We start from the raw sequence: 16259 nt of genomic DNA on the forward strand, positions 1-16259 counted from the left end.
TCAGTTACACTCTGCTTACATTTGGAATGTTATCGTTACAACCACAGTGGCTAGAAACTTCCTTCGCTTTTAATGAAAGCTGAGATTCTGCATTTTTTGGATAGTCTACACTAGCCACAGAAGTACACCACACAGCTGCTTTGGCATTTCTGATCTAACCCTTAGTAACTTTCACTCCAAGCTGATGTAGTATTGCCACATGTCTGAAGATGTTCTGTAATGCAAGATAATTACAGAGGTGTACAGGGACTAGTGGGCGATTTATAACCATTGGGATTTTCAGTATTTGGAGAAGTTTTGTTGTTATCATGGCAAGTCAGTTATCGATGCAGAAATTTTACATTTTGATTTCTAAATATCTGACAACTGAGAGGATTTACTCTTTAAGTTTTCAGGATATTTAAGCAATTTTTTCTAACGGAGTTTTTACATAGAAGGATATTTTTAACCAGTTTTGGCTCCTAGGAAGAATTAATTCCCTGATAGTTCTGAAATGAACCATGTAAGTGAATGGATCTGTTCCTGCAACATGTTTTTTGATGGAATAGAAGAGGATAACCCCAGAGGCAATTAAGCCCCTACCTTCCACTGATTCTCACTTAATCCCCATTTGTACCTTCAAACTTTGTCCTTGATCCTGAAAAATAGTAAATGCAGTAAGTCTCCAGTTAATATCATGACATTTTTCCATTCCAAACATTCATTCTATTTCTTTTCCTACACTTGCAGTTGTATAGACAAAATATTCCAAATAGGAAGTTGCACTAAAGAACATCATAAAAGCGTATGTTAGTTTTAGATATGAGCCAATGCATAGCTCTCAAAAAACCTGCCAGTGGAAGTCATCTATAAATGCTGTTGTTTCTTTCAGAGTTCCCTAGGAGCCCGTACTAGGCCTGATACTTTTTAACATTTTTATCAAAGAGCTTGAAGTTTAGAATCTGTTGATAAAATATGAAGTTGACACAGACAAGTAATAATGATAAGAACAAGGTAGTCATACAGATCAGTTTTAAAATGCATTTGGTTCTGAGGAAACCCATTTTTAAGCAGAGGTATACACCTAGGAACAAGGAATACAGGCCATCCCTATGGAATAGGGAACTAGATCCTTGAAAGCAGGAACTCTGCTGGTTCATAGAGGACAAGCTGAGATGTAATGTAAAGCAATTCAAAATGTGAAAACAAGAGACAGTTAAGAGGAAGAAGATATTGTTCCCCAAAGTATCCCTTAGGTTTTAATGTCCAGTGGGTGGTAGAGGGAAAGTTAAAAGAATTGGAAAGTAGGACGGTGTGAAGCTTCAGTAGCTGATTCGATTCAGAGGAGATTCGGCCCAATTCAGTGGCTGAATCTCCAGATCGAATAGGGAGACCCATTAAAAGGTCCAAATCGAATCAGAAGCCTCCGAATCGATTCTGAGAGATTCGGACGGCTTGCAGCAAACAGAAGCTGAGAAGAGGGAGGGGTTTGGGTGATCTTCTACATATGGAAAAGGCTGAGTGGGGGGGAGAAAGACTGCTCTGATAGCAACTGTGATCTTTCTCTGAGCTCCCTTTCTCTGAGTTTCAACAGTTTGAGGTGCACTTTCACAGAACCCCCTGCACCTATTTCCCTAAAACTTGGCAAGCTTCATGACCTCAGAAGGGGCTGCCATCTCTGCTGTTTTCATCCAAATCTGCCAAAAATGACAGTTATAGGTATTTTAGTGATTTCCCATTATAGTCTATGACTGAATCTCCTAATTGAATTGGGACAGTGATTGAAATCACTGAATTGAACCGCTGTCCCTCCAAAATCAGACAAATCCAAATGGAATACTTACTGCTTCACACAGGCCTATTGGGAAGGGTTTTAGAATGGCTAGAGAAAGTGTCTTACACCAAGGCATGAAGAGTTCAGCTTCTTGAATCAAGTCACATAGCAAATGTTTCATGATGAATTGAAGTGCCTTAAGTATCTTTATGGGGAGAACATTTCAGGTGCTAAAAGGATCTTTAAACTTTAGCGGAGTATGACAGTGACAAAATTCGTCATTCAAATTAGACAAAGGTATTTAACAGCAAGGTGAAGTGGGTATTAGAACAGACTTTGGAGTATATTTTAACCAAACAAGGTATTGGGCTCAAAACAACAGGGTAACCAAGCTTAGTATCCTGCAACATACAGAAAGTCAGAGTTGGTGTCCTCATGGTTCATCTGGCCTTAAACTGCACAAATGAAGTAGTCCAAGGTTTTCTTCCCCCTTCATAGAAAGGTAGGGCTAGAAGGGACCTCAGCAGATCTTCTAGTCCAACCCCACGCTCAAAGCAAGAAGATCCATATCTAAACTACCTTGTTCAAATACTTTTCTAACCCACGGGTGCTCAACCCCCAGCCGACAGACCAGTTCTCACCCACATCCCCATGTCATCCAGCCCATGAAGCTCCTCATGGGTCCAGAAATTTGGTGGCAGGACAGCAGTGATACCACACTCTCACTGCCAAATTTCCAGACCTATGGGAAGCCCCAAGCCCCAGTGCACAGGGCCAGTGCTGGGCCCCAGGGACCAGTCCCATGAGGGGGCAGTGCTAGGTCCCAGTCCCAGGAAGGAGCAATACTGGGTCCCAGTCCCAGTGCACAGGGGCTTGATGTGGTCCAGGGACTGTCCCTGCCCCACTCTTGGCCCAGCAGACCAGCTATGGTTGAACACTACTGGTCTGACCTATTACTTAAATTATGCAACTACCAACATAGTTACTGTCAGGCCAGGCTTCTCTTGGTTTGCTGTCTGGTACCATTAAACCAGTACAGCATGTTTCATGGTTGAGTTGTTGGGGATTAAATCAACACCCCCACCTGGGCTAGTCTGGGTGAGGAGGATGTGTGGACACCCAGCAGGACTAAAAACAAGACCTGTCAAAGGGTGGATTTGCTTCCTGTAAGCCGACAGCCTTCTATAGCAAGAGAAGAGATGGGCACCACCAGGTCACTTTGGCCCAAAGAATCACCAATGATGCACAGCATCTAAGGTGCCCCAACAGTTACAGTGGCCTCAGGACTAACTAACCAACATAGATCAAAGTCATAATGCACACTACATAGTAGGTGCTTTTTAAAGCGTTTGAAGGAAGATTTTCTTTACTCTGCCAAATTCACAATGTACAGGTCAAACAAGCCAACAGATAAGGGGAGAAGTGAATGCAAGTCACTATATGCAGCACAGTAAAAGCAAGTTTGAACCTTGAACTGAACTTATGGTTATCTTCCCCACTCCTCCAAAAAAGAAGTATACAGGTCACATGTTGACAAATAATTGTCGAGTACGCCCCCCCCCACCATGTTCTCTCTCTCAAACACATAAGCCAGATTCAGAAAATGCCACTCACCACGGACAACCAGCTGCTTGATACTAAAGGATCAGGTATCCAGGTTGTAGCCATATTGGTCTAGAGGCAAAAGAATCAGAATGCATGGTAGAGGTTATATCTTTTATTAGACCAACTAGATTTTTGCATGAATAAATAAATGAAAACCTTTAAATTGAAAGCTTTCAGGCACAAGCACCCTTCTTCAGACACAGGAGAAAAGATTGTAAAAGTTCTCCCAGGTAGAAATGAAAGTTCATATTTTATAGGAGAGTTAAAAGTGTGGTAAAATCTCCCGTTTGGCACAGCTTATTTTATGCAGGTTAGGCTCAGAGAAAAATTGGAATAGTCTGTTTACCTCGAAGTTGGTTGATGGCAAGCAGGATGTAATTACATTTCCTTCTGGTTATGACGTTTCATATATTTCACAAAAGAGTAATAGTAAAGAACACTTCCATATCATCATATTATCTGCTTTACTATAACACTTAAGCTTGACAGTAGGAATTAAGAATCTTGCATCAGCTTCATCCATAGCTTGCAAGTTCTTGGCTTTCATTGACTTTAATTTACATAACATTAAAAGGGAAATCCCACCCCCTGCCCCTCCATTGTTCTCCAATATGCACTTGAGAGATCTTTTACATACATGTGTGTAACAGGCAGTGCTCCAAATTAGTGAACAGAGTTTTATTATAGTTACTCATAATGACTTAAGCTCTTGCAACTAATAGGGCCATTACTGTACAGCTCTTTGATCTGCTCCTCATACCATAATAATTCAGAGACTGTGACTGCTACAGCATATGTGTCTGCAACCCACACAAGGGTCCTTCATCACCAAGGCCTGCCTCATTTTCCCCTGCACTTCCTCCACCATAGAACAAATTAAAAGTTACCTATTCCCACCCAGTAAAGGAATGCAATTCCTCAGTTGAAATACAGTCCTGCTGTCAAGTGTAATTTATTAACATAGACTTAGCCAGCTGCAAATCCCTCAAATAGAGTAGTTAAAATATCTTGAGCTTTAGTTCAGATCAAGTGGAACATGAAGTTTCAGGCTTTTCCACAAAAAAAAAAAAAAAAAATAGACAAACAAAAAAGGAGGGAAAAAAGCCCCTAACATGCTTCATTCTTTGGCGGCATTTGTTTGAAATGCATCCTTTACCAATTTCCTTTCCATGCACACAGGATAGGAAAGGCTTGATCAACAAGATACTAGAAGTGTGCCTCTTCTTTGCTTAAAGAAAATAGGTCTGTGATTAGCACATCCACCCACATCTAGTCCCTCTTCTGCTCCTGGGGATTCAAGCCTGTTTCCCACAAGAATGCACTAACCACCTGGCTAAAGAGTAGAAACACCCCCAGAAGAGGTATAGTCTGATCATTAGGGTACTTTTGGGGGTTACAAGATACTACTTGAATCTTCGCAGCCAGAAGGGACTAGAACCTAGGTAGCCTACTTTCTGAGTAAGAGTGCACTAGCTGCTGGGTAAGCCTGGGGACACCACCACCAGCCTTGTGATCCTAGCCCTCCATAAAGCTTTTCCAGTTGAAAATGTTCTATTCACAGATGTTTTCAGAATAACTGAAGCTGCATTTAAAAAAAATCAAACTTAGTATTCGTCAAAGAGAAAAAAAACTCCATACATTATACCACGCCACTGCTCAACTCTAGTTTAGAGCCAGCCCTCTTGCACTTGGCCTCAGCCTGCTCTGACCGAGCTGGCTCTGCCCCTTTGCTGAGGAGCCTCCACCTAAGACTTCTACACAGCAAGGTGCCACAGGGCACCTTTCTCCAGTAATTCTCAGTCTCAGCATTTTTCCAACAATTCTTTTCAACTCCCTCATTCTCCAGCAGCCCCCTATAGCAGCTTCCATCTGTAATAACTCCTACTATTACTCCCTCAAAGAAGTCTCTCCAGGTAACTCTTACCAGAACCCTGGTGCTTCCTCTAACATCTTAACGTGCCTTTCATAGCTTCCATCTACAGCTTCATTGTAGCCGGGTGCTTTCTATCAGGTCCCATCACATGGCGACTAAAAAGCCACAAGTGAAGAATCCTTTACCTTTTACAGCAGCTGGCTGGGATACGACTGTGGCTAATGTTCTTCTCAGGTTTGAAGATTGAGGAGCCTTAAGAAAGTGTAGATAAAAAGGCATCTTATTGTTACAACTAAATGTTTCAGCCACTGTAATTATTTTGATGGATGAAATTTGCCTCTGAATGGCCAGCACTTTTAAGTCCATGTAAAACAAAGGCTCCATGTGTGGCATAGACTTTTACATTAGCTCTTGGTACAGGGCTGATTTTTACCCAATCTGACTGGTGTACCTAAGAAACCCTGTTTTAAAATACAAAACTATTTTGAACTAATGTAGCAGAAACCAGTCTTGGGTAGCTAATGTCTTTTTTCCATGAGCCACTGAAAAAAGCAGCCAGAGTTTCTCTTTACTTCTCCCTTTCTGATTTTCCTAGACTCTTAGGTTTGTTTTCCAGCCATTTTGGGAATTACACAAATGCACCAAGTGCAGAGTGGTTCCAAGTGTGTGGATGCGTGCGTGTGTGTGTGCATACATGCTCACACATACTTTAAAGGACAACTATTTTTAGCATGTCTTTATGTAATTGCCATTCTTAATGATGGAAATAATTGTGTGAGCTGCTGGTTTGTTTTTGTTTGGAAAAATGAAGAAAATCAAATTTTAAAGTAAGACAAATGCACATCCTGGTTCTGGTTTCTATTTATTTTATAGCTGTTCTTGTCAGTGGAAAAAGCAAATTAGTCAAAGAAATAACTCTTTAATGTTTTTGTTTTCTTCAGTGTTCTTATGCAAACAACCCCCCATCTAACAAAGACAGGATTTTCCACTGCTGGTTCATTAAATCTTTCAGGGCAAAATTTTATAAATACTAAAGTGAAAGAGAAAAATATTCATAAACATTTTTTTTTACATTTAAACATTTTAAAATCAGTGTTTAAGTTTGAGGCATGGACTCTTTTTCTAGAATATCCATTGTTCAAATTGGTTGTATTCTTAATGTTTGCCTGGGAGGCCAAGCTGTTGGCTTCATGTGAACTAAGTGAACCCAAAGTGTATCCCATGAGCAAAAACACATACAGTTAGTAGTACTGCGAGTTCTTATTCCGTTGTGATATGTGACATTTTTCCTAAAACACTAGCTCCTTGAGGCAACTGATTATAAAAGACCTTATAAAACACGCTCACAAAGTCAGACAGAAGCCAAGCAAAGAACACCGCAAATTATTATTTTTTCACTATCTTGCTATATTTAAAACAGTCTCATGACCCTTGAATATTTGGTGTTAACAATACTGACTCTATTGTACATAAATAGAGCCTGAAGAAATATTTTGTCCCTGCTGCACTTCACCATCCTCCCTGGGCTGGGCTGCTATTCAGTATTAAAAGTAAAGCAGGACATAATGGACATGTCTACATGAGACATCTATAGTTGACTAATTAACTGCAGTAAATGTCTCAGCATCTACATGTGCATCCCTATTAGGGTGCAGGAAACTGCTGCGGTGTTTTTTCATGCACAGCAGTGCATGTGTAGGCACCAACCTAGCTGGCTAGGGCATGAGGGTGCTTCAATGTGGGGGGCTGCCTGCTGGCTAACCCTGCAAAGAAGCATCCTTATGCCTCAGCCAGCCCCTCCACAACGTATTGAGCCCGGTCAGAGCAGCCTCGGGCTGGCAGGCTGACTCCCTGGGCCCCCTGCCAGCCAAGGCTGCTCTGCCCTAGCTCAATGTGCCACAGTCCAGGTGCATGTGTAAGGTGTACCCAGGAGCTTCCTGGTAGCAATAAACTGCAAAGCAATAAGCTTTGTAGTTTATTGTTGCATATTAATGGCATGCATAGATACACCCAGTGAGCTGTGTTTTAAGCACATCAGGAGCAGCCCAAAAGGTCCTGTTAGAAAAATTTGGGCACCCTCTTAGGGTGCATCCAGATGAGCCTGCCCATGCCTCTTGCTGCATATCATTTAAAGGTAAAGAGAGTCATTAACACTTGTGGAATGAAGAGTTTAGAAGGAATCAAGCAAATTATAATGAGCCATGAAGTCAATTGACTCTGTCACTGCTGCATGAATAGAAGTTCTGCTGCTGTTGCAAGGCAATTGGCTTTAAACTTTGGAGGGACGAGGAATCAGAGGGGCTGCAAGTGCACCCCCCACCCCAGATCTGCCACTCCCCATTGTCATTCATAGGGCACACATCAGTGAAGTAAACAGGGAGCACATGTGGTCTGTCAGGTACATGCAGTAGGAAAAACATGTGGTGAGAAGTAGAAGCTTCTTAGCCAGAATCCAAGGAAGGATTAGAAATTTGCTACAGCCTTTTTTACTTTCTAGCTGTAAAGATGGTACATTTGGCCACAAGCTGGCCTATTTTTTCCAGGACTGTACTATCTGGGCAAACATTTACTTCATGTCAGAATATCTGAGATGTGAAGAAAAGTGTAATTCATGCACTGTAGACAACGAAACCATGTCAGGTAGGTTGGATCAGGTGGAAAACAAGCAAATATCTCTGTGGAATGATGACATCTGGCATGCAGGACTGGACAGATATTGGAGAATAGGAAGTGTGATTAAATGCTTAGGGAAGGAGCCTGACAAATTAGAAAACCAAGGTGCTTTTCATATTGTTCCATGGTCTTCCTCTGTGACCTTAGCCAAGCCTCTTAATTTCTCCGAACCTAATGCGGATAACTCTTTCATCTACTTTTTAGTGTGTTATGAGAATGAATTACTATTTCAGATCACTCTGAGGTGCTTTGATTAGTCACTCTTTGGTAGCAGGGCAAAGTGTTATTCAGTTCAATTGTAAATGTTTATGGTGAGTACTCAAGCTTCAATATCTCTTGGTCTGTGCCTGAGCACTTGGGACTTCAGAAGCTGTTTCAGTTTGGGGGATATGGTAGAGAGCACATGGATGACTTCCCTGTGTTATGGGGTCAGGGCGAAAGTCTCTGTGATGTAGTTCATTTGTTCCTGGAACTCTAGATACAGTCATTTGTGGTAGCAGCTAAAGTGGCACTTGTGGAGTCCAGTTTGCACTCATTCTGACGGGTACCTTCCATCTTCTCTTTCTTCCCTCATAGTATGGCAGTGAACATTATTTACTCAGCTGTGGCTTGGATTTGAGCCTCAGTGCCCTGGAGACAGGAAGGAGTGGTGTGGTCATGCACCAAAACTGTCCTTGTTTATTCCAAGGAAAGCTTGGCAGACAGGGTGGGTGCATGGGCAAGGGTAATTTTTTTGCCTGGTCTTCAGTGACCCCATTCCTGCGAGCAGGAAAACAATCATCACCGCAAAGAGCAGACACTTCCTAAAGGCTGCGGTGATCCTTTCTGATGTAGTGGGTACCCATCTCTAGTCTGAGAAAGTGATACAACTTGTTGGTCAGTCTTACTTCTGACTTGCTTTGAATTCCAAAAGGATTTGCCCACATTGGTGCCCACAGACTACTTGAAGGGCACCCTGTCTTCTGACATGAGAATGAATTCCGTCTTTTTTATCCTCAGGCCACCAGGTTTCTCTGCACTGGTCCTTTGTGGTCTGCAGCCCTGATCTAGGCAGGTTACCTGCTCCTAGACTGAAATAGTAGTTCCTTCTTTGTTTTCCCTGACAAAAGAGTTCTCATCTGATAGTCCAGCTCTCTCCTTTGGAGGATGATCTTTCTCCATGGATGAGAGAGTAATTTGTTGTCTTTGCCAGGATGTTCCCAAAGTTCTTTTGAGCAGAAATTCACAATTGCTGGATAGTGCTCCTGGCTGTCTTGTGCTGGAGAGATCATGGAGCTGCTGTTAGGGGGTGGGATAATAAAAGGATAACAGGTTATTAAAATGGAGAAAGTTCATTCCTGCAGGTGAGAGAGCTCTACTGAGACCTTGAAAGCTGAAGGTCTGGGTGAGCCCATTGCACTTAAGTCATCAGTCTCAATAGCTAACAACACACAAGAGAGCAATGTAACTAGCATCCCATCTAGCTGCTTCTGATTCTCTAGCCTTGGAGACCAGACATTCAGTTACACCTGGAGACAGCCTTTGACACAAAGCCAGAACAAGACTTAAACTCATACCCTGGGGACCGTAGCAAGATGCCTAACTACTGTACCATCAGATGTTGGCATTAAGATTTCAAAACCGATGCTTAATTAGAGCTCAGTCCCCCTCTCGGGCTGTCTTAAGCTGGGGAATCTTCAGTGCTGTGACCAAAGCCCAGCCTCTTCTGCCACACCACGACCCTCCTTTCTAACCCTCTCCCCTTCAACTTTCACAAAGAAAATAGTAAAATATTGAGAATTTGTAAAATGAGGTGATCTGCCCTGCGTGTCTAATGGAGATCTTTGTGCTGCAGGTGGAGGCATCCTGGCTAAGGCTGGCATGCAGTCTGCTTTCTGTATGTACCCTCGGCAGGTGCACATGGATCTAGAATACTGTGTATAGCTCTGGGGATCTCAGCAGCACAAGCTAAGGGCATTAAAAAAGAGCAACAGAAATGATTGGGAAGGAAATGATTTAGGAGGAGCAGTAGAAGAATGAAATAGCTTGACAAAGTCAAGAGGAGCTTGGGGTAAAAAAGATTATGATATTTACCTACTAATACTTGAAGGGGGGAAATATTTAGATCAGCATGTGAGGATGTCAGTGGGGGAAATATGAAATTAAGCAAAGGGAAATTGGGGTTGAATATAAGGTAAAGCTTTGTGGTTCATCTTTTTAGACTGTGGAAAAGTGTTACCTGGCAAAGAGTACGAGTTCTGTGATTAAGGTCATTTAAAACTACAGTCTGAAGATCCTGTCCTTGTCACTGAGGATACAATAAATATTCCAAAAGAGGATTTTCATGGATGACTTCTAACCTCGGTGTATCTGTACCCTGCCAGATACACTGAGCCTACTGAAAATTATCACTGAGCTTTGTGAACCTGGTGGAGCCAGGTATATTTCTTAGAAGCCTTAGGCCAAATTTTCTTTTGGTGTAAATGAACTCAGAGAAGTCAGTAGTGAGCCAGAGAATTGGTTCTCTTTGCTGGTTCTTGGGTGACAGTGAGCTGGAGCTGATCAGTGTATACATTAAACCATATGCCCATCTTTCAGTAACTGGGACCTTTCCAAGGGACATTTTTGAGACTATATCTGAATATTTATCCATAGATATATAGATATACCTGAATATACCTGATTCCCAAGAATTGCTTCCTTGGAACTGAGTAGTCAACACTTCAGTAGAAGATCCAAAGCACTTCACTGCATGTCATAGTTAACATGCAGAAATAGTCTTTCACTGAAGAACCAAGTAGCATCTGTCATAGAGGAGCTTCACGTGGAGCCTACGCTTTAGGACAGGGGTGGGCAAAATGGCATATCTGGCCAGTGGCCAGACTCCATTTCCCAGCAGCCCCTGCCCACATCGCTGTGGCTGGTTTCCATGGATACCCCAGCAAGGGCAGTGGTGGCCAAGGTTTCCATGAAGACCAGCACGGGCAGGGTGTATGGCTGGGCAGGGAGCTGTGCCAGGGCCTGGCCTGGGATCTTGTGGCAGTGACAGTGTGGTCTGGAGCCAAGGCAGAACTGTTATCTGCCGCTCAGAAGATCCCAGTGCCATGATCCGCTGTCACTGCCACAAGATCCCAACCCCGGAGCAGCAGCCCGCCCAACCATGCACCCTTCCAGAGCTGTGGGGGCCAGTCTCCACAGTGCTGTCACAGCCCCATCAGTGCTGGGGTCTCCATGGAAACTGGCTTCAACCTGGGCAGGGGCTGCCAAGCAGCAATCTGACTTTGCCTGCCCCTGCTTTAGGGTCCACCAAGGTTGCAGGAATGTCAGCGCTGCTGCAGTAATTACACTCAGCTCAGCATTCACACCATTAGTGGTAGAAGACAGGCTTTTTCCTGTTTATCAGCACATTGGGGTGGTTGCACAAATCTTCACAATGGTGCTTCAGTCCCAGCATTGTCTGGGCCTTCCTTGTTACACAGCAGATGTATGGGTATAGAGTTTGCCTTCCCAGTCCTTGACAGAAAGTGACTGTACTTTACACCAAGAATAGCTGTCTTGTGTGGTGATGTGTAACCCACTACATACTATGTGCCTTGGACAAGTCATTGTTTATCATACAACCCTCCAAGTCAGGGGAGCAAGGTTTTGCAGTATGGGGGTGCAGCTGCAATTGAGCTTAGCTTGAGCATGGGCTGCTTCCAACCTGGCCAGAGCTGTGGAGCTGGATCCACCATGCCCCCCCACAGTGCCACCATCACTGCTTCTCACCACCAGTTGGGCAAAGTCCGCCTTCCCCAAAACGCTGCAGAAGCCCTGTCTCCAGGCCAGATAAAATGGCTCTGTGGTTGCCAACCCCTTCTCTGAGTGTCCCTCAGTAGTGGTTACAGAGGAGTTTGATGGCATCAGTCAACCTATCTCAACCAAAAAGAGGTTTAAATTGAGAAAAATAGGACACCTAGGAGAGCACCCTTTTTCCAGTAACAGATTAAAAAGAAAAAGCTGTGATCCGATGTTGCTGAGAGTCCTTCTGCAATGTTTCTTTAGTCACCATTAAACATGGCAAAGTACTAATTTGGCTGGCAGGAGCCACTGTGGTGCTCGTACCTGCCCCTTTTACTCTCTGAGGCAGTCAGGCTTTCAGGAGTTGAGGGCCATCATCAATGATACTTACTAGAAAATGCATCAGCTGGATATCTGGAACAGGAGTTTTGTGGGCTACTGCATGCTTATAGCTAACTGTAATAAAAAAGCTCAAGACCTGCACTTCACTTCTGATGCCTTTGCCCTTTGGATTCCCGCCCAGACTGCTGCTTGGCTCTGACTCTACCACTGGCTCTTTCTTCCATAGTTTGCATACTTATGTATATAGAAATACTGCAAAATTGCTGCTCTTCAGCTGGTCCTTTCCTTAACTCTATTCCACAACCTTTTGGACTGTGAACATACAATCATACAAAGCTTTTTGACATCAGTATGTTTCCATTCCCTGGGGATTCCATAAACCTCCCTGAGTTCACCTCTCTTAGTCTCCTACTGAACCACAGAGGCCATTCCTGACCAATCTCTCACAGAGCAGCTCCCTAAAACATGACTCATTTCGTTGCCCTGCTTGTATACTTTGGATCTTTGTTCTGTGCTTCCTATAATACAGTGACCAGATTTGTACACATTATTCCAAAAGAGGACATCCAGCTGCGTTACTGGATGCTAAAGTAATAATGTCTGTGGGTTTCTAGTCCATAGCTTTCCATATACAACCAAAGACCTTGTTTGCCTTTGTTACTGCTGCCAGATGTTCTGCAGATGGTTTTCAAGCATATTGCGGTGAACGTTACCGTGCCAGTGAATTTCAGCAAATTTTAAGAAGCTCTGAAATGATTTCTTTTTCCAGATAATTATACGCAAGTTAAACCAAGCTGGGTTGATACTTGATACTTTCCAATTTTGTTACCTTTTATTACCCCAAATCACTACCTGCTATCAGTTCACTCTGATGGATTCACTTCAGTACTCTCCTTTTGTCAGGTCTTTTTCTGGCTGCTTTGTTGGAATTGCCATCTAAAAGGCACAAAAATTTGCCAAAAATTATGGGAGTTCCACTATGTTTATTACTAATTTTGCATTAATTGTAGTCTTGACTCCCTCAAGAAAATAAGAGTGGGCCTTTTTCTGAGAGAAGGAGGAAGGGGAAGGGACAACCTCAAAAAAGACTCTGATGCTCCCCCCTTTGTTTCTGATGTAGATTTGCTGACAGCGAAGGACTACCACTGCTTGCTGCAGCTGCTGTGCCCTGACTTTCCAATGGAACTCACTCAGAAAGCAGCAAGGTGGGTCTTCATCTCCTCCTCTTTCTAGGGTTAGATCAACCCTATGCTATGGCTTTAGTCGCTACAGCTAAATAGATTCAAATGTGAGCATGGACATTTAACCAAAAGGCCAGAATTATTTGTGGAGACATCATGATTTGAGGTTGAATAGCGGGTACATTTTCACCCATAAGAAGTGGTCTGCCAGGGAATGACATAGCACAGTGATGCTAAGGTCCACAATGTTGTTATTGACCTCGTCTAGATGCAGAAAATGAGCCATGTTTAAAACAGTATTAGCTGGCACATTTTTAATTAACCTGATTTTAAACTCTATTTTAGATCAAGTTTATCTCTGAAAATGTGTTAATTTTCCTCCCAACATTCACCATGACTAGCCAACACTTTCTAAAGACTTCAATCGGCAATAGCATTCAAAATAATGGTGATTAAGAACATGTTAGCCAACCTGTTAGAAAATACAGTTTATGTTTCTATCTTAGATAGAGCTTAGAGGGGATAAGTGGCTCAGGATACTGGGAACATCATATGGAGCTTTTGCCTCTCAGTCACTGGTTACTGACTATTAAACTTCTGTTGGTAATGGTGAAATGAAGTGGGGGCATTGATCCAAATGCTGTCAGGCATAAGTGCATGTCAACCACAAGATAACAATATATGTGGTCTTCTTACTGGCTACCTAGCTCAGAACATAAGCAGTGGAGACTGGACTCTCTCTAGCCCCAGATATGGTCCTTCCAGGGCCAGGTCAGGCACTTGAGCAAGACAGTGGCTGCTGTCTGTGTCATTCCTGTTCTATGGATAAAGAGGCCTTCAGTTTCTAGGCAGCAATCTATCACCTCTCATCAGCATCATAGTCCTGTGAAACATGAACAAAAGAGAGCAAAAGAGATGTGTAATCCATCTGCTGGTACATCCACGCCGCTCTTTTTTGAAGTCTTCCTCCCTGAGCACTGCTGTCCCAGCTGGAATGCACTTAATGCTATTAAATCCAGCTAAAACTAAGACTAGAGAGCTGTTCTGCTCTGTCCTATCAGTGAGGAATCCTGCACTTCCTGTCTCCCCTAGTGTAGCCTCCTGCACTAGACCAAGAAGAAATACCAGAGCTGTAGCAAAGATTTTTTTTGCTACAATCTTGCATGGAGATGCAAAAGCACCATCCCACACATGGGCCTGTATTGTAAAGGGCTCCAGCTGAGTTGAGCAAAGATTTGGGAAACAGCATGAAAGGGAAACTTCAGAGTATCTACACATATTATGATGTTTGTGTCAAGGAATTTAATCCACAAGGCTGTTGTAAACTAGAGGCCCCATTCAGGGGTAGGCTTCCCACAACTGCACCACTCTGTGTGTGTTAGAGACAGACTAGCCCGGGTTTCAGAGCAGGTGTGCAAGAGAAATGAGATCTCCATCTGAGGTACCCTAGCTCAGGTGGGAATGACCTCACTCCTGCCTGTTTAGACTTACACACACATTAATACTGTTTTGTTAATCACTAATCCAGTTGAACAAGGTTAATAAAACCAATTTCTGTTCAAAACTGGCTTCCTTTTTTGTTTCCATCCACAGTTCTGTCTCCTTTTCTTCGTCCCTCATCCTGGTCTGCATTTTTCCACCAATGCTGTCTCTCTACTTTCTCTCTTCCCTATAAGTTTCACAGGTTAAAACAGACAAGCTTTAATGGACCAATTCTGCTATCACAGAGTATGGGCATTATGAATGCTAACCTTTTCACAGGCTGAGCACCCCACACAGCTGTGATTGCTTTGCTTTGGGAAGGAGAATGCACTCAGGAGTATCAGTAGCAGCAGTCAGTGATTAAGTTGGGGATCCTGAAATCATAGGTACTGTCAGGGCTCCCTCCCTTCCAAGGCGGGAAGGTGAGTAACCACAAGTCACACACCAGGGTCAAAGCAACGAGTATACCTTTTATTGCGAGTAACAGCAGAATAGTCTAACAGCAGCAACTCACTACAAAACCACTAGTGCATCGGGCTGGAGGAAAGGCACTCCCCACCCTGTCCTAAGTCATTACCTGACTTGTCTCGGGAACCCCAACCTGCATCCAGGGTGGTGAGACGGTCTCCTTTATCAGGTCCTCAGCCTTGTCCTTCCCCAATGTGATTCCACCAGGGGCCTAGTTCTCATGACTTTTATCCTTTTACTCCCACTCCCTATCTCTTTGGGGTCTCCAATCAAAGCAGAGTCTAGCCCAATTACTTTTTAGGGATTAGAGCAAATCTATTGTTTCATGCTGCAAAGCTGTCATTTAGACGTGCTGCAAAGCTAATATTTCGAAGTTCTCTTTCCAGAGTCGTTAGTCCAAGCAAGAGCAGTTCCTCTTTCCAGAGCCATTGGGTCATGCAAGAGCAGTTCCTCTTTCTAACTTTATCCAAAGAACAAGAACACCAGATGCATTAGGTCATTACCCTGTGGCTCCTGGGTTCCACAAAGCTGACCCCCCGCTCCGGGATGCCAGCTTAGCTTCCCCCAGAACCCTTTTCGGGACAGGCCTTACATAGTGTTAGGAAGAGACTAGCCTTCTGAGTAGCCTCAGAGCTGCATGACTGAGATGATCTCACAATATAGCATGATCCACTCTTCCAGGAGTTGTTGCTATGCATTGATAACAAACACTGAAAGAGAACAAGGTCAGGAAATGTCATGGCAAAAGAACAGAAGCAACAACAATATAAGGTTTTATTGGCACCAAAACACAGGGAGCCTAGTTCTTCTAGGTGAAGTGCAGATCTTCTTGCCACACCCAAGGGAGAACCAGACTAGTAGCTATTTCCTTAAGGCCCTGGAAGCCCTGATATTCAGTAGGACAGTAGCTATGCAGAAAGTTTGAAGATTTAATCTTCAGAAGTGCTGTCTGGCTTGCAGAGTCTTTTACTTAGAGAAAGATGTGGAGAAGAGGGATTTTCTGGTTTGATGCCATAAACAAGGGCCTGTATCTGAGCCCCTACTTCTGCATGCCGTAAACTGAATTTAAAAAAAGAGTCTCCCTGCTGTCTTCAAGTTCTCTGTTTATTGTAGGCTGTTAACA

General features: G+C 43.3%; 1 protein-coding gene across 5 annotated transcripts in view; it reads left to right on the plus strand.

Moving 5' to 3' along the window:
* Positions 1 to 16259, plus strand: part of CUNH11orf49 (chromosome unknown C11orf49 homolog) — a 126503-nt gene that overhangs the window by 93864 nt on the left and 16380 nt on the right. For all 5 annotated transcript variants that reach the window (XR_002103979.1, XM_019551506.1, XM_019551508.1 and 2 more), the window contains one exon: positions 13126 to 13210. Coding sequence is in view for 4 of the 5 variants with exons in the window: in XM_019551506.1 (XP_019407051.1) it covers positions 13126 to 13210 (85 nt within the window). In the remaining variant the exon portion in view is untranslated. The remainder of the gene's footprint in view (positions 1 to 13125; positions 13211 to 16259) is intronic.

Source organism: Crocodylus porosus, unplaced genomic scaffold (genome assembly GCF_001723895.1).
Source record: "Crocodylus porosus isolate Cpor-Errol unplaced genomic scaffold, CroPor_comp1, whole genome shotgun sequence".
In the NCBI taxonomy this organism is placed as follows: domain Eukaryota; kingdom Metazoa; phylum Chordata; order Crocodylia; family Crocodylidae; genus Crocodylus; species Crocodylus porosus.